Source organism: Schistocerca americana, chromosome 1, assembly GCF_021461395.2.
Source record: "Schistocerca americana isolate TAMUIC-IGC-003095 chromosome 1, iqSchAmer2.1, whole genome shotgun sequence".
NCBI classification, from domain to species: Eukaryota; Metazoa; Arthropoda; class Insecta; order Orthoptera; family Acrididae; genus Schistocerca; species Schistocerca americana.
The window spans coordinates 665,556,148-665,574,908 of record NC_060119.1 but is presented as its reverse complement, the minus strand read 5'-3'; the positions used below and the strand labels follow the sequence as shown (position 1 = coordinate 665,574,908).

At 43.6% G+C, this 18,761-nt stretch overlaps 1 protein-coding gene across 3 annotated transcripts in view; it reads right to left on the bottom strand.

The window, feature by feature from the left end:
- The window catches only part of LOC124608471 (AMP deaminase 2), a 461,803-nt gene that overhangs the window by 270,443 nt on the left and 172,599 nt on the right, over window positions 1–18,761 (bottom strand). Inside the window, exon 1 of one of the 3 annotated variants that reach the window (XM_047139989.1) lies at window positions 17,107–17,172. The exons of the other annotated variants lie outside the window; for them this stretch is intronic. Within the exon in view, the coding sequence (XP_046995945.1) occupies window positions 17,107–17,143 (37 nt within the window). The 5' untranslated portion in view covers window positions 17,144–17,172. Of the gene's footprint in view, window positions 1–17,106; window positions 17,173–18,761 lie in introns of those variants that run through there. 3 annotated transcript variants of the gene reach the window in all.

Genomic DNA, 18,761 nt, shown 5'->3' with positions numbered 1-18,761 from the left:
GTGAAGAAGTGGTCACCAGACGTTATTAGGAAGTATGTGCCGTCGGTCGCTTAGCCGCCCATAGTGGATCGCAACTTCTTTATTCTTGACAACAAAAACAAAGAATGTTCAAGTATGCAAAGCTTTGGAGACCGAGTATCTCCTCCAACAAACGCTCTTTATCATACTTTTCAAATTCTTAACTTCAAGCTGTAATCGAGCACCTGTAGCTGAACTGATTGAAGCATGTGGTAGAATATAAGGGAATGGCATATAACTGTTTAACTAAAATGTTGCACCGTTCTTTTCTAATTTCATTTGGGAAGCTGCGTTATAATAACGTAAAAGAGAGGGTGGGGGTTGAGGGGGGGGGGGGAGGGGGGAAGCATGAAAGCACAATGGACGGCAAAATGCCGACACTGCGTAAGCGGCTTAGCTTGTAGGTCTCCCGAGCTGTATTCTCCAGTGTATACTTGTTTCGGCGCAATCCTAGCTATCTTTCAGCGAACGCGGCGAGTCCTGCCGCAGTAGGCATAGGCAACGAAGCCCAGCGATTGGCGGAGACTGGGCACACGTGCTTGGATTAACTACCAGGAACCTGTGTGTGTGACCAGCAGCAGAAGATTTCTAAAACTCCATCCCAGTTTATTTCTGCATACATTCGAATACCTGCTGAAAAACGTTGTGAATTCCCCTTTCGCTCGTCGGGAGTGGGTCTTTAAGAGTCTAGGAGGGAGAAAGTGTGTAAAAACGGTTTGATGAGCCCGCGACACCCAGAGCAAGAACAGCTCTTGGTACCGCGAGAACCGCGCGACTCCGACGCAGCGCTGACCGGTGTTCGCGGACGCCATGGCAGTGTTCCACTGATTACAGCTCCGCCGACTATCAGGCAGACTCTAGTTAAATAAACTACGTGCGCATGAACGCTATATCTATATTCCACAACTTTAACAATACCACTGTTCTCACTGTTAGCAGATCACATTTTTTCTGATTAGCATTGGAATATATGTATGCAAATGTGTATAAGAACAGTTACCTCTTTTATATAACTCTTTAATATAAAAATATTACCTATCATTTTTCACAATTGGTGTATAAGCTTTGAGCATCTAATAAAATATTTTATTACGAACAATGAACTGCACGACGTCATTTTTCGACCATATAAATTCCCAGGCCATTTCCCTGAAGTATACAGTAACAGTTAAGAGTTTCCTAGAATTTCATACATTTACAAACAATGCAGCCTATCTTCGGCAGATGCTAACAAGGAACTTGGTCTAATTTGGATTTTCATTCAGCTGGTTCAAATGGCTCTGTGCACTGTGGGAAATAACATCTGAGGTCATCAGTCCCCTAGACTTAGAACTACTTAAACCTTACTAACCTAAGGACATCACACACATCCATGCCCGAGGCAGGATTCGAACCTGCGACCGTACCAGCAGCGCGGTTCCGCACTGAAGCGTCTAGAACCTCTCGTTCACAGCGGCCGGAAACATTATGAGCAGTGTTTTGTGGAAAGCAAAATACATCTTTTCACTAATTTTCTTCAAAATGATAAAAAAAGGGATATGTACAATGCAGGTCATCTGTATTAATTCCATGAAAAATACATGAGAACATGCTTGCACTACAAAAAATGTTTTTTTTCAGGACAATGGGTCTACTCAAAAATGTGTTTGGGAAATAGAAAGACGGAGGGATTGAAGTGGTAGAAGGTGAACGGTGCGTTGAAGAACGCTGACCTAAAGGAAAAACGAAAACAAGTTTCACTATATTCGCAAAATTTGACACACTCTCACTTCCACCTATTCCCACAGCTGATAGTATTCGTAAGCGGGAAACTTTTGAGCTTACAAAAGAAGGAAAGAAAGCCGTTAGATTATTATTCATAGTTTACAGACTCCTGCTTCAGGGCTGACATTCACTTGCTGGAAATCGTCGCCTTAAGTGCACTTGCCTAACTTTTTAGTGTCGACAAATAAGCGCAACTTTGATGTGGAAATGACAATCTCTTACTGTCAACACTTCACCACTGTTCTCGTAGTTGTTGATGCTCATTCTCAGTACAGTATCTATGTTGCTCAATAGCTGTCAGGCTGCTAGTCTGAAGGTCAAGGGTGCAATCACTAGTAGGTCCAAAGACTTTTTTGCAACTTATCACTTTTTTCATGTCCGACAATGACTTGTTACTGTGAAAAATGCCAAGTCGCTGGGACGTTCAGAGTCCAGGTTACACTGTAGGTCCCCAATAACTGAGTAATGCTGTTCGATGATCACTGGAAGGCAAGGTTCTACCATCTCGAATAGGACGTTGCCCAGCAGAGCACTGTGGTCTTCACACCAACCTTCAGTCTGATGACAGCGTTATTTTTTTATTACGTCTTAGTAACGGTCTCACAGATACAGGTAGTGTACGAGACAAATAGTACAGCAGCAGGCAATTTTAATGTAGTTTATAATCTCTTGTCCTGGCGCACTTTAACACAGCGTAATGGTCTTCCCTTTTTTTTAAATAAAAAAATACGAGAAGGAGAAGGGGAGAGAGATTAAAAATTTCAACATCTTCATGCAGCAGACATGTATTGCACTGGATCTTCCATCCTATACCGAGATCTGATGCACAATCTCAGTGCTATAAACTGTCACTCGTGTTTCGCAGCAATACCTCCTCCCATGGATTCCCATTTGATTTCACGAAATATTTGCGTAATACACGTGTGTTGATGGAACTTACCTGTAAAAAATCTAGCAGCACGCCTCTGAATTTCTTGGGGGATGTCTTTCTATAATTCGACCTGGTGGGGACTCCCAATAAACCAACAGTATTCAAGAATGGGTCACACGAGTGTTCTTTGCGCGGTCTCATTTACAGACAAGATACACTTTCGTTGAGTTCTACCAATAGACCGAAGTCGACCATTCTCCCTCTCTACAACCGAACTTGCAATTTTACACGTAGACTTTTAATCCAAGTGACTGCGTCAAGCACAAACCACTGATACTGTGTTCGACGATTATAGAACTGTTTTTCACATTCATCCGTTTTATCTTGCCTTTTCCCAAATTTAGTGCATATCGTTAGTGTCAGACAATACAGACAACGTGTTTTATGGGGGCTCGCAGCTATTTTTTTCCAATTCGATTGCCATGAAATGCCTGAAAGCATTCCTATCTTATTAAACGAAGTGTAACTTCTCTTTTCGAAACCTAGGCTAGAATGCAGCAGTCTCGGACCTGCTGTGCAATCTGAACTACACATACCCAATGGCAGGCCACCCCAATTAATAACTAATGTAAAATATAAACTACATATCATAAATGTGTATGGAGAAGGCTGATTAGGGTCTGTTAAGCGAAAAATAAGGTGAAAAGCAAATGAAACCCCAAGTTCGACAAATATCGTTCTGAAATGAGAAGGGACGTTTTTGGGTTACTTAGCAAAATGGCGCTATGTGCCGGATCTTCTAGATCAGAAACGACCACGAAGATTACAGAGGAAGAAGGGACCATTCCGTCCATCACAGGTAACTAAGCTTGTCAGTAACCGAAACACACAAAAATAAAGGTGCTTTTAGCAACAAGATACGATTTTACACGGTGGTGGTGATATTCAACGAACTTTCTCTAGTTGCCGAGTAGGTGGCGTCACTGTGCATGTTGTTAGTATGTAAATTGAAACGTTTAAGATTTTGCATACATGCGATTCCAGGTGGGCTGGAATTACTTCAACACACTGGCTAAACGGAAGTAAACGCAGTACTATGTCATCCAAACAGCAAGTAACTGAAGCATACAGTTGATTTTCACGCAATGACTTAAGGAGATGGCGATATAAAAACAGCAAAAAAGGTTTTGCACCACCCCGGTTTCCAGGACTCCTGAAGATAGACGTTGACTGTGGATATTTTATCACAGACACAGTCCCTTTGACTGTTCACAGATATCACTAAACCCACCCAAAGATGTAAACAACCACGCACGAGCAGCGCCTATTAGACAGAGCGGGGTCCGACAGCCGATCAGTTCCGGTCTTTCCAACAGGAAGAAGGTACACGGCTCATGTAGTCTGTAGTTCAACCATGCCTAGATGGTCAATACCGCGGTTCGATCGCGCCCGCGTTCTTCCTTTGTGCCACGAAGGGCTCTCAGCAAAGGGAAATGTCCAGGCGTCTCTGACTGAACCTAAGCGATGTTGCTCGGACATGGAGGAGACAGAGAGAGACAGGAACTGCCGATGACATGCGTCGCTCAGGCCGCCCAAAGGCTACTACTGCAGTGGATGACTGCTACCTACGGATTATGGCTCTGAGGACCCCTGACAGCAACGCCACCTTGTTGAATAATGCTTTTCGTGCAGCCACAGGACGTCGTGTTACGAATCAAACTGTGCGCAATAGGCTGCATGATGCGCAACTCCACTTCATGGCGAGGTCCAGCTTTGCAAACCACGGTACCATGAAGCGTGGTCCAGATGGGCCCAATATCATGCCGAATGGACCACTCAGAATTGGCATCACGTTCTCTTCTCCGATGAGTGTCGCATATGTCTTCAACCAGACAGTCGTCGGAGACGTGTTTGGAGGCAACACGGTCAGGCTGTACGCCTATAGACACGCTGTCCAACGGGTGCAGCAAGGCATGAGGTTCCCTGCTGGTTTGGGGTGGTTTATGTGAGGCCGACGTACGCCGCTGGTGGTCATGGAAGGCGCCGTAACGGCTGAACGATACGTCAATGCCATCTTCCGACTGATAGTGCAACCATATCGGCAGCATATTGGCGACGCATTCGCTTTCATGGACAACAATTCGCGCCCTCATCGTGCACATCTTGTGAATGACTTCCTTCAGGATAACGACATCGCTCGACTACAGTGGCCAGCATGTTCTCCAGACAAGAACCCTATCTAACAGGCCTGGGAAAGATTGAAAAGGGCTGTTTATGGACGACGTGGCCCACCAACCACTCTGAGGGATCTACACCGAATCGCCGTTGAGGTGTGGGACAATCTGGACCAACAGTGCCTTGATGAACTTGTGGATAGTATGCCACGATGAATACAGACATGCATCAATGCAAGAAGATGCGCTGCTGGTCATTAGAGGTACCGGTGTGTACAGCAGTCTGGACCACCACCTCTGAAGGTCTCGCTGTATGGTGGTACAACTTGCAATGTGTGGTTTTCATGAGCAATAAAACGGGCAGAAACGATGTTTATGTTGATCTCTATTCCAATTTTCTGTACAGGTTCCAGATCTCTCGGAACCGAGTTGATGCAAAATTTTTTTTGATGCGTGTATGTCGTTGCAGATCGCAACCTGTCAACGAAGAACACGACTAATTTCCAAACTGACATCATCCGCCAACAATAACTGTAAACTACCCATCCCGCTTGTTTATGATCTTTTATTATTGTCGTTTCGACATTTATATTGCCCTGTACGCTATCTACTTTCCTCTGTACTGCGCCTGGTTCAACAATTTACAATCGCCCTTACCCTCATTTATCCACAACTTCCTTGTTTTGCTCTGGTCTCTCACGCATATTTTTTTTCTACTAGCAGAAACTTCTATGAACTTGAAAGGGTTGTCATGTTTGTGCAATAAGTACTTTGTCATGTTGGTTCGTCCCTATCGACCAATCTGCATTTTTCATCTTCTGACAAACCATGCTGTCAACCGAATCTGAGGCGACTCAGCATTTAAGATGTTACGTTGTGCTATGGAATTCTGCGGTAACTTTCCCCGGTAATATTAAAAATAGTAAAAGAATTAAAAAATATTATGATTATTGACGCATCAAGTGTCCATTGCGCTTTAGATGTTGCCGAATGAACGATTTTCCGCTCGGGGACGAATTTACAGGAATGTCATCCATGATACATCAAAGTCTACACAAGCGGAAAATCCTATCTCTCTACGATTCAAAATCAAGAAAATCAATAACTACCCCATAAACTAACTTTTTCTGCGTTCTTCAATAACTAAGGTTGGCAACCACCCCGCTACTCCCCTCCCAGCCGAAATATATGCAGTCGAGAGCTCATCTTCATTCAGAATCAATCAGGTGTAAGCTTTAGCTTCTCACGATGATCAGTGTTGCGTATACTTCATTTAGAGTAAACTGGCTAGTGTGACTTCTGCGTAACTATTTCGTGTATGTGACCTTTTACTATAGAGTGCAGTGTTGTACCTGGGCTTATAGTAAAGAGACAAGACGGAGTGGACCGGTTGCCTACATACTGGTACGACATACTGCTCTCTTATTTTGAAGAGGTCCGCTAGTTACAATGACCTGTCGCCGGTGACAGTCCCACTTGCCCTCACTTCAGGGATTTGACACGATCCTGGTGTACCATTTCTGATCATCACATCAGCGCCAATTCCTCTCCTCTACTCCCATTTCGCCCGTAGCTGAGTGGTCAGCGCGGCTAACTGCCATGTGGGAGACTCGGTTTCGATACCCGATACTGCCATGAACTTTACGGGGTGCATTCAGCCTCGCGAGGCCAACTAGGCGGCTACTCGACCGATTAATGGCTCTTCCAAGGCCAAGAAACCCGACTACGGCCCAGAGAGCGGTGTGCTGACCTCCTGCCCCTGTCATGTGGAGTTGGCGACCGACTCTCGAGAAATATACATTTTTTCAGAGTTCTTTACTGATATGCCATAGTTCTGTTGTTCTCTGAATATAATTTGAATTTCGCGAAAAAAAGAACACTTCGGAAAAAAATCTTGTAAAAAAATTATTTTCCAGTTTGTAAAAAAAATACTATCACTATTCTGAATAGCTCCCAAAAGTTTTATAGAAAACGTTATTGACATATTTTGCGCAGATGATAGTTTATGAGATAAATGCAATAACGAGGGACCCATTTTCATTACTGGCAAAGTTGGATCCCAACTTTCTAGAAATGTACATCTTTTCGGTGTTTTTGATATATGAGCTATAGTTCCCGAGCGATCTACACAAAATTTGCATAGTTCTGCAAAAATTGTGCAAAAAGTTGTGATCACAGTTCTGAACAGCCCCCCCCCCCCCCCAAGAGCTCTACTGAAAAGCCTAATGCCATTTTCTGTGCAGATAATAGTTTACGAGATAACTGTAACAATTAGGGACTGATTTTCAGTACATAAAATATACAAAATCGCACTAGAATTATCATCCAGTAAATCCGTACATTTCACTATTTCCAACTTGAAGGGTTTCCTAGTCTCCTGTTTGATGGTTTTACGGTAGCCCATTTTTCTGCTGACAATAAAAAGCCAAATTGCCTTGTTATGTCCTTGTTGGACAACGAACTAAAAGGGCTCCAGGACACTTGTTTGCCGACGCGGGCTTTTTCTTCATTGAAACATTCCAAAATGAAGATGTTTCTAACGAAGGTAAGAGGATGATGACGATCTTACTGTTGTGTGGACATGTTTCGACGATAACTTTGATCCGGTATCAGCCAAGGCATCCGACAGTTTTTGGAAGGCAGAATGAGACGGAGTGAAAAGAATGCCAGTATCATTGATCACTTTAAATTCTTTAAGGCTGAGACGACGTTCAATGCTGATAAGATTCTACATTTTTACCAGTGTTATACGAGTAGCTGCACTAGTCCGATAACTGCACAAGAGCACCGACTGAACTAGCATTATGAAACTGTTCAAACGAGCGTGTGTAGTATTGTTGCGCATCCCTTTCATACCCCCGAGCTACAATTGTATACATTAAATAGTACTGTCTTAGTTGTAACAAAAATGTTTTCCCCCTGTGGAAACTTTATGTACACATTTGTAAATGTTCAATCTTTTTATAAATTATAAGAGCTGCCAACTGTTGGGCTTCATTACAAAAATATCAACAAGTCAATGCGGCAGTGCGTAGCAGATTATGACCGCCAGGATACACGGAGGTGGTGGTTGGTTATATTTCACTGTGTAGCTGAATATTATTATTATTATTATTATTATTATTTTGCATGGTAGTTATTGAATGATCAGTTTATTTATTACATCAGTGAATATTTGAAAATTAGTTATTCTAGTCCATAACAAGAACCCGAGCGTACAACGTATATTTTGAAAACTGATACATATTTTTGTATAACTCTCGCATCTATAAATAAACAACCACCCAAGAGCTTCACGGCATAAAGAAAAATTCTCTCTCCTCTAGAAAAAATTCAGACCTGAAAGGGTACACTCCTACATCCTTCATAGCCATCGTGTTCTTTGTTATCTGATTGTTATCAGCTTCCTTACGTATAATGTTTAAAGACATGTCATCCAAATCTTCGCCTCTTCTTTTAACAGAGTTCCATGATATTCTTCTGTTTCATAAATATTCTGGAGCTGGTGTGTGGTCATGATCGTCTTTGTTTTCGCTGTTTTCAGTAAGTAAACTAAAAGAGTACCTAGAATTCTTGCCAAAGCATCTCCATAATACTTCAGATTCTGTAAAGCTTCACACTGCAAATGAAGTCATCTTCACCATTATCAACAAAACGCTGCACAATTTACCTCTGTCACTATTTTACTTTAAATGCCTTGCGACAACGAAACAGCTGGGAATCGGACTGTCCTGCTACCTGAGAACAAAGTTGTCAGAACACTTCCGGGCTAAGTTGGCGTGGTCGATCTGTAGAACTACTTCTCCCTGACGTTTCGTTCTCAACTACGTAGAACATCTTCCGAGGTGGGTCGACGACTGGCTGCTAGGAGCTGGGGCCGCCGCTTATATGTAGATCGTAGAGGGCGCCACCGCACGCCACGTGGCGTCGATGTGTAGCTATCTCTGGCTATCGTCTGTTCTCTCGAATGCAGGCAATCGATTGTCACGTGATTGATGCAACGTCCACCGCCATATCTTGCCCAATTTTAATCCTTCTTCTTTACGATTAAAATTGTATTGATGTTTGTGGATTTCAATTGCCTCTCTATACATACGTGTATAATAATGCGCCGTCCTCGCTAGCACGCTTGTCTCACCAAATTTTATTTCGTGATCTCCATCCTTAAAAACATGTTCCCGCTACTGCCGATTTGTCGATATGTCCCAAGTTTCTTTTGTGCTCCGTCAACCGTGTATTGATGCTTCTTTTTGTAGTTCCTATGTAAACCCTGCCACAACTACACGGAATTTTATATACCCCTGGGGTGGCTAGGGGGTGACGAGCATCTTTTGTTGATCTTAGGCATTCACTAATTTTCTTAGTAGGTCTGAAAATAGTCTCCACCTGAAACTTGTCTAGTACTTTTCCTATACGATCAGTGATGTTATGGATGAACGGAAGAAATACTTTTCCAGCTGATGGTTGTTGCTGTCTCCTATTTTTAGGCATTTTTCTACTTGGGTGAAGCGCTCGGTTAATCTCGTTTTTCGTATAACTATTTTTCGCAAAAGCCATTCGTAAATGATTTAGTTCTTCCTGTAAGTAGCCTGGTCCACAAATATTATTGGCCCTATCCACTAGTGTTTTTATGACCCCCCTCTTTTGCCTAGGGTGGTGGTTTGAGTTCTTATGGAGGTAGCGATCAGTATGTGTACAGTCGTGGACAAGACGAGCAAGACCCCTCGCCTTTTCGTTATGCTGATCCGCACAGCTTTAAAGTCTGCTACACAGCATAACAGGCAAGGCGACGAAGTGCTACCAACATACTACGCACAGGCGTGAAACTGAAATACTATCCGAACTTTGTCAGTCTGTTTTCAGTCATGGTTATGACTACATTAAGCTGATTAGTGTGTTAAACGCAACACGTAAATATAAGATATAAATGGAAGAATAAACGCTAAGTAGTACGAACCGTACTAATAAAAATGAATTTCAGCTTATCCAGATAGCATAACTGTTTTAGTAAGCAAAGTACCCCAGATCGTTACGAAGTAGCAAAATATTATGCGCATTCGGCCACGAAATGGTCATTGTTACGTCCAGACCAGTCATACTGGATTACCGTTGCTGACCTACCATGAAAGTGTGCAAATTTAGCAATGCGTGAAGATTCATAACGAAATTCAGTTAAAAATCATTCAGTGCCACAGGTAAGTCAATCCGGTTATTGACAGAAGCGGAACAAGTAGGCAGTAACAAGTACGAAATTCTACAAGATTTTCATATTTACATCCACAGGGCGCCGGTACAGAATAAAGGTAGCAATAAAGCGTATTGGGGGCGCGAGAATTTCTTAAAATTGTTTTACTGATAGTCTGTCTGTCTCCACCTAGATTAGAACCGAAAACAAACCAGATCTCCCTTGCAGTAGCAAACACGTTTCACTACGCTAGCAGACAACCCAGACAAACAGACCGCGCTGGCCGGTGTGGCCGTGCGGTTCTAGGCTCTACAGTCTGGAACCGAGCGACCGCTACGGTCGCAGGTTCGAATCCTGCCTCGGGCATGGATGTGTGTGTTGGTTCAAATGGTTCAAATGGCTCTGAGCACTATGGGAGTCAACTGCTGTGGTCATAAGTCCCCTAGAACTTAGAACTACTTAAACCTAACTAACCTAAGGACATCACACACATCCATGCCCGAGGCAGGATTCGAACCTGCGACCGCACCAGTCGCACGGTTCCGGACTGCGCGCCTAGAACCGCGAGACCACCGCGGCCGGCTGTGTGTGTTGTCCTTAGATTAGTTAGGTTTAATTAGTTCTAAGTTCTAGGCGACTGATGACCTCAGAAGTTAAGTTGCATAGTGCTCAGAGCCATTTGAACCAAAGAGCCCTCTATTTTAACCCCAGACATGAATAAGCCGGCAATTTCGCAATGGAAATGGGAAAATGATCTCCAGTTTCTGTTGGATAGAGCTTTCTGGACTCAAAAACAAGAATTTCCTACCTTTATGTCACAGTTTATGTGACAATCATTCGGGATGTTTATCGAAATAACAAAATACTATTATTAGCGAGTAAATTTAGTAGGATAATTCTGCACCACCCCAGGAAATAAACGGCTACATAGCTGCCAAACGTATTCTACAATGTTTCGAATTCTCCATTACACTCGTCACAGCCAGAAAACGTTCATTAGCCGGAGTGTTTCTTAAGCTAGCTAGCAATGGGAATGCTCGCACTTCTAAAACTTGGTGGCATTAATATTGCAACTAGAACATTTCGAATAAAGAGTAGAGGGAATTATTTATGCGGCCTTCATCTTTAGTAACTGTCGTAGCTATTTTCGTTGTTAGGATTTCGTCACCTAAATCGGTAAAAATGGAACCATTGTAGTCTCACTTTCTTGACCGTCTGTCTGTCTGTCTGTACATAGTATGTTGGTAGCACTTCTTCGCCTTGCCTGTTATGCCGTGTAGCAGACTTTAAAGCTGTGCGGATTAGCATAGCGAAAAGGCGAGGGGTATCGCTCGTTTTGTCCACGACTGTACCTTTCCTGTAGACCTGATGGCCTAAGGTCCCATCCGCCCGTTTGATAACTGATACATCCAAATAGTTAAGTTGCCCGTTCTTCTCTTTCTCCATAGTAAATTTGATCTTTGGGTTGATACTATTTAAGTGCACCAGGAAATCATTCAAGTCTTCTTCCTCAGGATTCCATACTACAAAGGTATCATCCACATACCGATACCACTTCGAGGGGCTTTTTTAGGCCGACTGCAGGGTTGTTGCAGGGTTTACATAGGAACTGCAAAAAGAAGCATCAATACACGGTTGACGGAGCACAAAAGAAACTGTCGCTTGGGACATATCGACAAATCGGCAGTAGCGGGAACATGTTTTTAAGGATGGAGATCACGAAATAAAATTTGGTGAGACAAGCGTGCTAGCGAGGACGGCAATTATTATACACGTATGTATAGAGAGGCAATTGAAATCCACAAACATCAATACAATTTTAATCGTAAAGAAGAAGGATTAAAATTGGACAAGATATGGCGGTGGCCGTTGCATCAATCACGTGACAATCGATTGCCTGCAATCGAGAGAACAGACGATAGCCAGAGATAGCTACACATCGACGCCACGTGGCGTGCGGTGGCGCCCTCTACGATCTACATACAAGCGGCGGCCCCAGCTCCTAGCAGACAGTCGTCGACCCACCTCGGAAGATGTTCTCCGTAGTTGAGAACGAAACGTCAGGGAGAAGAAGTTCTGCAGATCGACCACGGCAACTTAGCCCGAAAGTGTTTACTGATGAAGACGCCGGCCGTGGAAGCCTACATGGGATGAAAGTTGTCAGAGTTCGAGTGAGGGTTTAACTGACTATTTTCGATATATCTCTTGGGGCGCTATCCAGAACTGTGATCAGAACTGTTATCCGATTTCTTTTCATGTAGTGAATGTGGAGCCCACATTATCGCAATTACGCCAAACTAGGGTTTTCAGTGGAACACTCTGGGTGCTATCCGGAACTGTCATCCGAACTCTGATGCGATTTTGTTATTTTATGTAATGAAAGTGGGTCCCTCGATTATTGCAAATACCTCAAACTTATCTGCAAAAAAATGTCATTAGGATTTCTGTAGAACTCTTTTTAGAGCTATTCGTAATTTTGATAGTCATTTTTTTCGCAAATATTGTTTTAGAAGATTAAAATTTTACCGAGCACTCTTGTTTTCATCACGAAATTTTGCAAATTTCCCACAGAGAACTCGCTAAACATAGCATATCTATCAAAAACTCTGAAGAAGTGTATATTTCTGTGCAGTCGGGTGCCAGCTTCGCCAGACTACACGCCACGCCGTCCCGGGTCCAATGAGGCACTGGCACTGTCGGTCGGACCAGAGTCGGGCGCGATTGCCTCGTCTCAGGCCTGAACACGGATGATTACCTTATGTGCGCGGTTAGTGCCGTGTCACTATCCTGTGCTTCCGACAGCAATTCGGCAGTAGTGGGCTTTAACAATCTTAGCCTACGGCCCTCACGATGTCAAAGCCATCTCTTTACCTGACGTCGAGTTCGTATAGCTGCTCTACATCATGCTAATGGCACGATTGGATTGTAAGATCTCCTCGGAGTATCTATATCTACATACACACTCCGCAAATCACAGTACGGTGCATGGTGGAAGGTACCCTGTACCACTACAACTAATTTCCTTTCCCGTTGCACTCGCAAATAGAGGGAGGGAAGACCGACTATCTATACGCCTCAGTACGATCGCTAATGTCTTTAACCTGATCTTCGTGATCCTTACGCGAAATGTGCGCTGGGTCAGTAGATTCGTCCTCCAATCGGCTTAAGATTCCGGTTCTCTGAAAGTTCTCAATAGTGTTCCTCGAAAATAACTTCGTCTCTCCTCCAGGGATTCCCATTTGATTACCCGACGCATCTCCGTAATACTCGCTTGTTGTTCGAACCCACCGGTAACAAACCTAGCAGCCTGCCTCTGAACTGCTTAGATGTCTTCCTCCATTCCGACCTGATGCGAATCCCACACACTAGAGCAGTACTCAACAACGGGACGCGAACGTCCTATATGCTGTCCCCTTCACAGACGAATCACACTTTCCTAAAATTCTCCCAGTGAACCGAAGTCGACCATTTGCCTTCCCTGCTATAATCCTTACATGCCCATTGGATTTCACGTCGCTTTGCAACGCAATGCCTAGATATTTAATCGACGTGACTGTGTCAAGCAGCACACTGCTAATGCTGTATTCAAATATTACAGGGGTAGGTTTATGTCGAAAATATATTATCAGTCCTTTCATAAACTAACGTCGTTTAATTTACGACAATTTCAAGTAAATCTGAACATAATTTGAGGTACAATTTTTTCTTCTTTTTACTCAGTAGTAAGAGGAAACATACGCACGAGGGTAATTTGATAAATGTAGTAAATATCAATGAAAGAATGGAACAGTTTGTTGTGCCTTCGTGGTTAGTAAGCCTGATTATTCCAACGTTCGTATAAAGAATTTTAACAATGTACAGTGTACAGTTGATTGTTAACTGTTGCCTGAAACTGTCAGTGTGTCAACTGCGTCTGAAAATAGTCGCTGGTATTAAACATTTTCAGTTGAAGGGGCCAACTATTACACAAATCAAAACAGAACTAGATGTACTTCACGGGTATTCTGCATCATCACTGAAGAACATTTACTTTTGGACTGATGAATGTAAACGTGGGCGGACAATCACCGAAGACGAAGCGCGCTCCGGACGTCCAACTGAGGCTACCAGAAAGGAAACTACCCGCAAAATCCAATATATTGTAATGCAAGACCACCGAAGAAAAATTCCTAATATCGCTGAGACTGCAGGCCTACCACCAGAGCGAGTGCATAATAACCTGAGCACAGAATTTGCTATGAAGAAACTGTGTGAGGGGTGGGAGCAGCTACTGCTCAACTCGACGAAAAGCGCAACCGGCACAATGTTTCAACACAATGTCTGGCTAAGTTATTAATCGCAACACGCTAGATTTTTGCGTCGATTTGTTACTGTTGAAACCTGAATCCATCGTTACAAACCAGAGCCGAAATGGCAGTGAAAACAATGGACAAAGCCTGCTGAATGTGCAACGAAGAACGCAAAGACAATTTTGTCAGCTATTAAGGTGATGGCCCTTTTTTTTGGGGGGGGGGGGGGTTCCAAGGAATAATCCTCCTAGATTACTTGGAAAAGGGTAGAAACAGAACAGGGCCCTATTGTGCTTCACTGTCTGATTGGAATTTGTGTTGGCTGAAAAAATACACAAGAAGGGCTCTTTCACCAGGACAATGCACCATCCCATACATCAACGAGAACAATGGCAGAAGTGCATGCATGAATTGGGCTTTGAATTAGGTCATTATCCACTTTATTCACCGGACTTGGCTCCCAGCAACGTGCTCCTCTTCCTTAACTTGAAACTTTGACCTGCTAGGAAGAAATTTTCGTTACGTGAGGAAGTGATGGCTGCAGTCAACGAGTAGTTTGAAGAGTCTGGCAGAACGTATTTTTCCGATGGCATGAAAAAGCTGGAGAATTGCTGGACCAAGTGTACATCCCTCAGAGGGGACTATGTTGAGAAGTAAGGTGGATTGTTACCGAAAAAAAAACTTTTCTTGCTTTTTAACTAGACTTATCTCACCACCCTCCTATATGCGTTCTGTATGGTTGTAGATTGAAAACTTCGAAAGAAGAACAGACGTAACGCAAAATACAGAAAGTCACAAAAGCAACAGCATGCGTTGGCATAGTATATAAAAAACTGTCCATTTTCAAATTTGTTAATACTTTTCTTAAAACTGAAGGTCTATATACAGAGATAGTAAAGAGCAATTTTCCTGTTATTTAACAAAAAGAAAATAAAAACTACTGCTGGTGACGCTGTAACTTTAGCAAACATGTCTGGGTAAAAAGAAACAAACATTGTTTGCTCAATGCTGAAGAAACAGCCAGTTTTCATAGATGTGCTCTGATCTGAGAAGTCTGACAGATAAAGAAGCGCGCACCGCAGCTCCAGGTATCAATGAACGCAGAGGTAAACAATGCGGACTCCCCTACAGCTGCTGTGGCCACCGCCTACGTGGGCCGGCTTTTGGGAGTCACGTGATCGGTTGCGCAACGCGCCTACGATTTACCGGCTGTGCTTTTAATTGCCTGCTTAGTCTGCGGTTGGGAACACGGTGGGCCACGGCCAAGCAGCGCACGTGCATGGAGCTCGGCCCCTTCTTCAATCGCCAGCATGGAGTGCTCCCATACCACTTCGCGAGAGTGCTGCAACTTTCCACCCACTACTTGTTATGAGTTCATGCCGCCTATCATTGTTCAGCTGCGCAGAATGTCACGAAGTCTAGATGAAGCCGTAAGCATCGACTGCAGCAAGATAGGCAGATTGAAATTTAACATAGCCACTTTCTGAATTTGGGAATTATAAATTTAAACAGCAGTCTATAGTAATGAGACTAGTTTCGGAAATCTAAAGAAACACTCTACTAACTCTACGCATGCTATAGAGTCACGAAAGGAAGGCGAATTCACTTCGAAAAGCAATATAGTCGAAAAACTGAATAAGTAAACCGGGATGCCTACTTCTGAAAACATTTAGATGTTATCTAGGATTCTGGTACTCGCTGATAAGTTAGGCTTGCAACACTACTGTTCATTGCTCAGCTCGAGCATGAGTTCAGTTACAGAACAGACATACGGTTACCTGCCTCGCTACTCATAGCGTTGACACGTGCAGACTTTCACACCCCTTGTGACTCTCCCACTAAAATTTAAATACAACTGCTCTCAATTATCGGCTTTGTTTACAAACTTTAATTTTCAAATCTAACAAACCTTTGACGTGTAAGGTTTCGTCGAGTATTTTCATTATAGGTGGTATTGCGTGTGTTCCTTCATTTAACAGTAGTAACATATTGCCCGAGACAGAGTTCACATATACCAAGCCATTACGGAGTGAAAAAATTAATCAGTGCCCTTGCTACAATGTGCGTTCAAGCAATTAATGTCTCGGTTACTTTTAAGTAAGAGACAAACACGAGACGTGACGTAAATAGTAAGCTTCTGGATAAACCAAGCTGCCATCATTCTGATAAGCGGCATCGTCAGACGTAGGCAAGTACTAGATAACAACTGACGCATTGACTCAGGGATAACGTCTGTCTCATATCGACGCGTTCCTCACAGTAACCTCTACTGTTCACAATCCGCCCTGGCGCCTTGAAGACAGTATTTGTAATATTTTCAGCGGAAGCAGAAGTACTCCATATCTGCGAAATCGCGAAGCACAGGTTTCAGTATAAGCTAGACGATGCAATATGGCACGAGTACGAGCCACATTGAAAGTATATTAACACTTTTTCGTTTTTGGATTCTCTTTTTATTACAAAGGGTAGAGTGGGCTGTTTGACATCCGCCCAGACGTAACAACACAGCTAAAAGCTAAGTATCGGTCCAAATATCCGGCGGAGGTTACAGAAATCGTACAGCAAACCTCAATAATAGACAATTGAAGGAAAAAAACAATGCCTTCATCTGTACATACGCAAAATTGGTATGTTATTAGTGTTATACACAAACCACTGTACTGCAATTCGCTTGGGATACATGTAGTTGTGCTTTGTTCCCGTCATTGCCACGAAGCGCCTAAGTCGCGTTTTAGAACATATCACGTGTACGCGATCCTAAGTGAACGCACCCGCACGTTACGGCGGTCACGCCGCCACACTCACCACGCCACTGCGCCAGGTACCGGAAATCCGTGTCCATGCTGGCGGAGCATCAGACCAGACTGAGCGCCTGGCGCGCCGCACCTCTGTTGAGACCCAGCGCGAATCCTCCCCTCCCCCGCACCCGCGCTGGAGCCAATGGGCGCCCCGGTCGTGGTCACGTGGCAACCACGTCGCGAGCTTATCACGCCTCGCCGCCTGGCCACTGACTCCGCTCGCTGTTCTGCCTCATTAGTACGGTGGCAGGACCCTGATGCAGGGGTGACGGATTAATTGCTCTTCATGAGCTATAAATACATGCTCTCTCGCCCTCGGTTGGTGGTTACGCTTCCACACTATCCAATCACGCACAAACACAGAGGTGCTTTCTGTTGTGACAGTATTGCTGTTTTTAAGAAAAACAAGGACTTCTTCTGCTTTGACAATTCTTAAGTGCTCTTGATTGAGTCCCATCTCACTGGGATATTGGGCTTAACAGATTTTGCACTAAAGTATTCATCATCATCATCGTTGCATCGAAAACAGCGTAATCCACGATAAATGTGGATTTTTATGCTTTTCCTGGAGCAAAATGGAATTATCTTTCAACACTGGAACTTATTCTCTGCAATAAGAGTGTGTGATGAAACTTATTTTTCCCTGACAGATTACAATTGTGCACTCGACCAAAACTCAAATGCAGATCTTTGCATCTTGTGGGCGAACTTACGAGCAATACCTGGGAAATTTAGATTCGCTTACCGGTGATAATGTTCAGATACCTCATGCAGACTATGCGACTCAAGATAACGCATTCTCCTGCTATCCTCCGTCTATAGTTGACGCACTTCCGGAGACTCTTCTTTTCAGCTTCCCTTTCTCCCACTCATAATAGCTTGATTTCAACGCAGGACGTTTCCTTCCCTGTTTCTTAGCGGAATATTTCATTGTTACATGTGCTTGAACTTAGTGAATTTCAACATCAGTAATCAGACATTCTCTCATGTTTGCTACCAGTAAATGCCTATTGCTCCATTTGGGCTAAATAATCCTCTTGTGAAATCATAACGTTTCTTATCGCCTGTGTAATCTTTCTCGTCATCTGAAGACCTGTTCTCCGCAGTGAAGCATCTGTCTGCGGGTCGGAATATGCATATCATGATTCACAGATGATATCGAGCTGCAACTTCAGAAGCGCGCTTTTACTTCAAGGATGGGCCCGTCGATGAGTAGCGGGTAACATCACAAACTCGGAAGTGACTTCCAGTCTTTTCGCTAACAAACCATAATGTGCCGCTTAATTGAGTCCGTTTCATACTTTGTTTCTTCTCGTGATGCTCCAACCCTGATCAATCCATAAAGACTCCAAAACGTTTTTCGCTACACTCCTGGACATTGTTAGTTTCGAAAAAGCTTAACTCTCGCTCCCCCCCTCCCCACGCTGCCCCCCCCTGTCTCTCTCTCTCTCTCTCTCTCTCTCTCTCTCTCTCTCTCTCTCTCTCTCTCACACACACACACACACACACACACACACACACTCGTGCACAATGGCGCGCTTATACGCACATGTGGAACGAATAATATTACGCATTGAAACCCAATGAATGGTTTTTCTAACGAAGACGAACAGTCTTTCCGGCTCCTAACACATAGACAATAATTTCAAACCTATCTAAAAG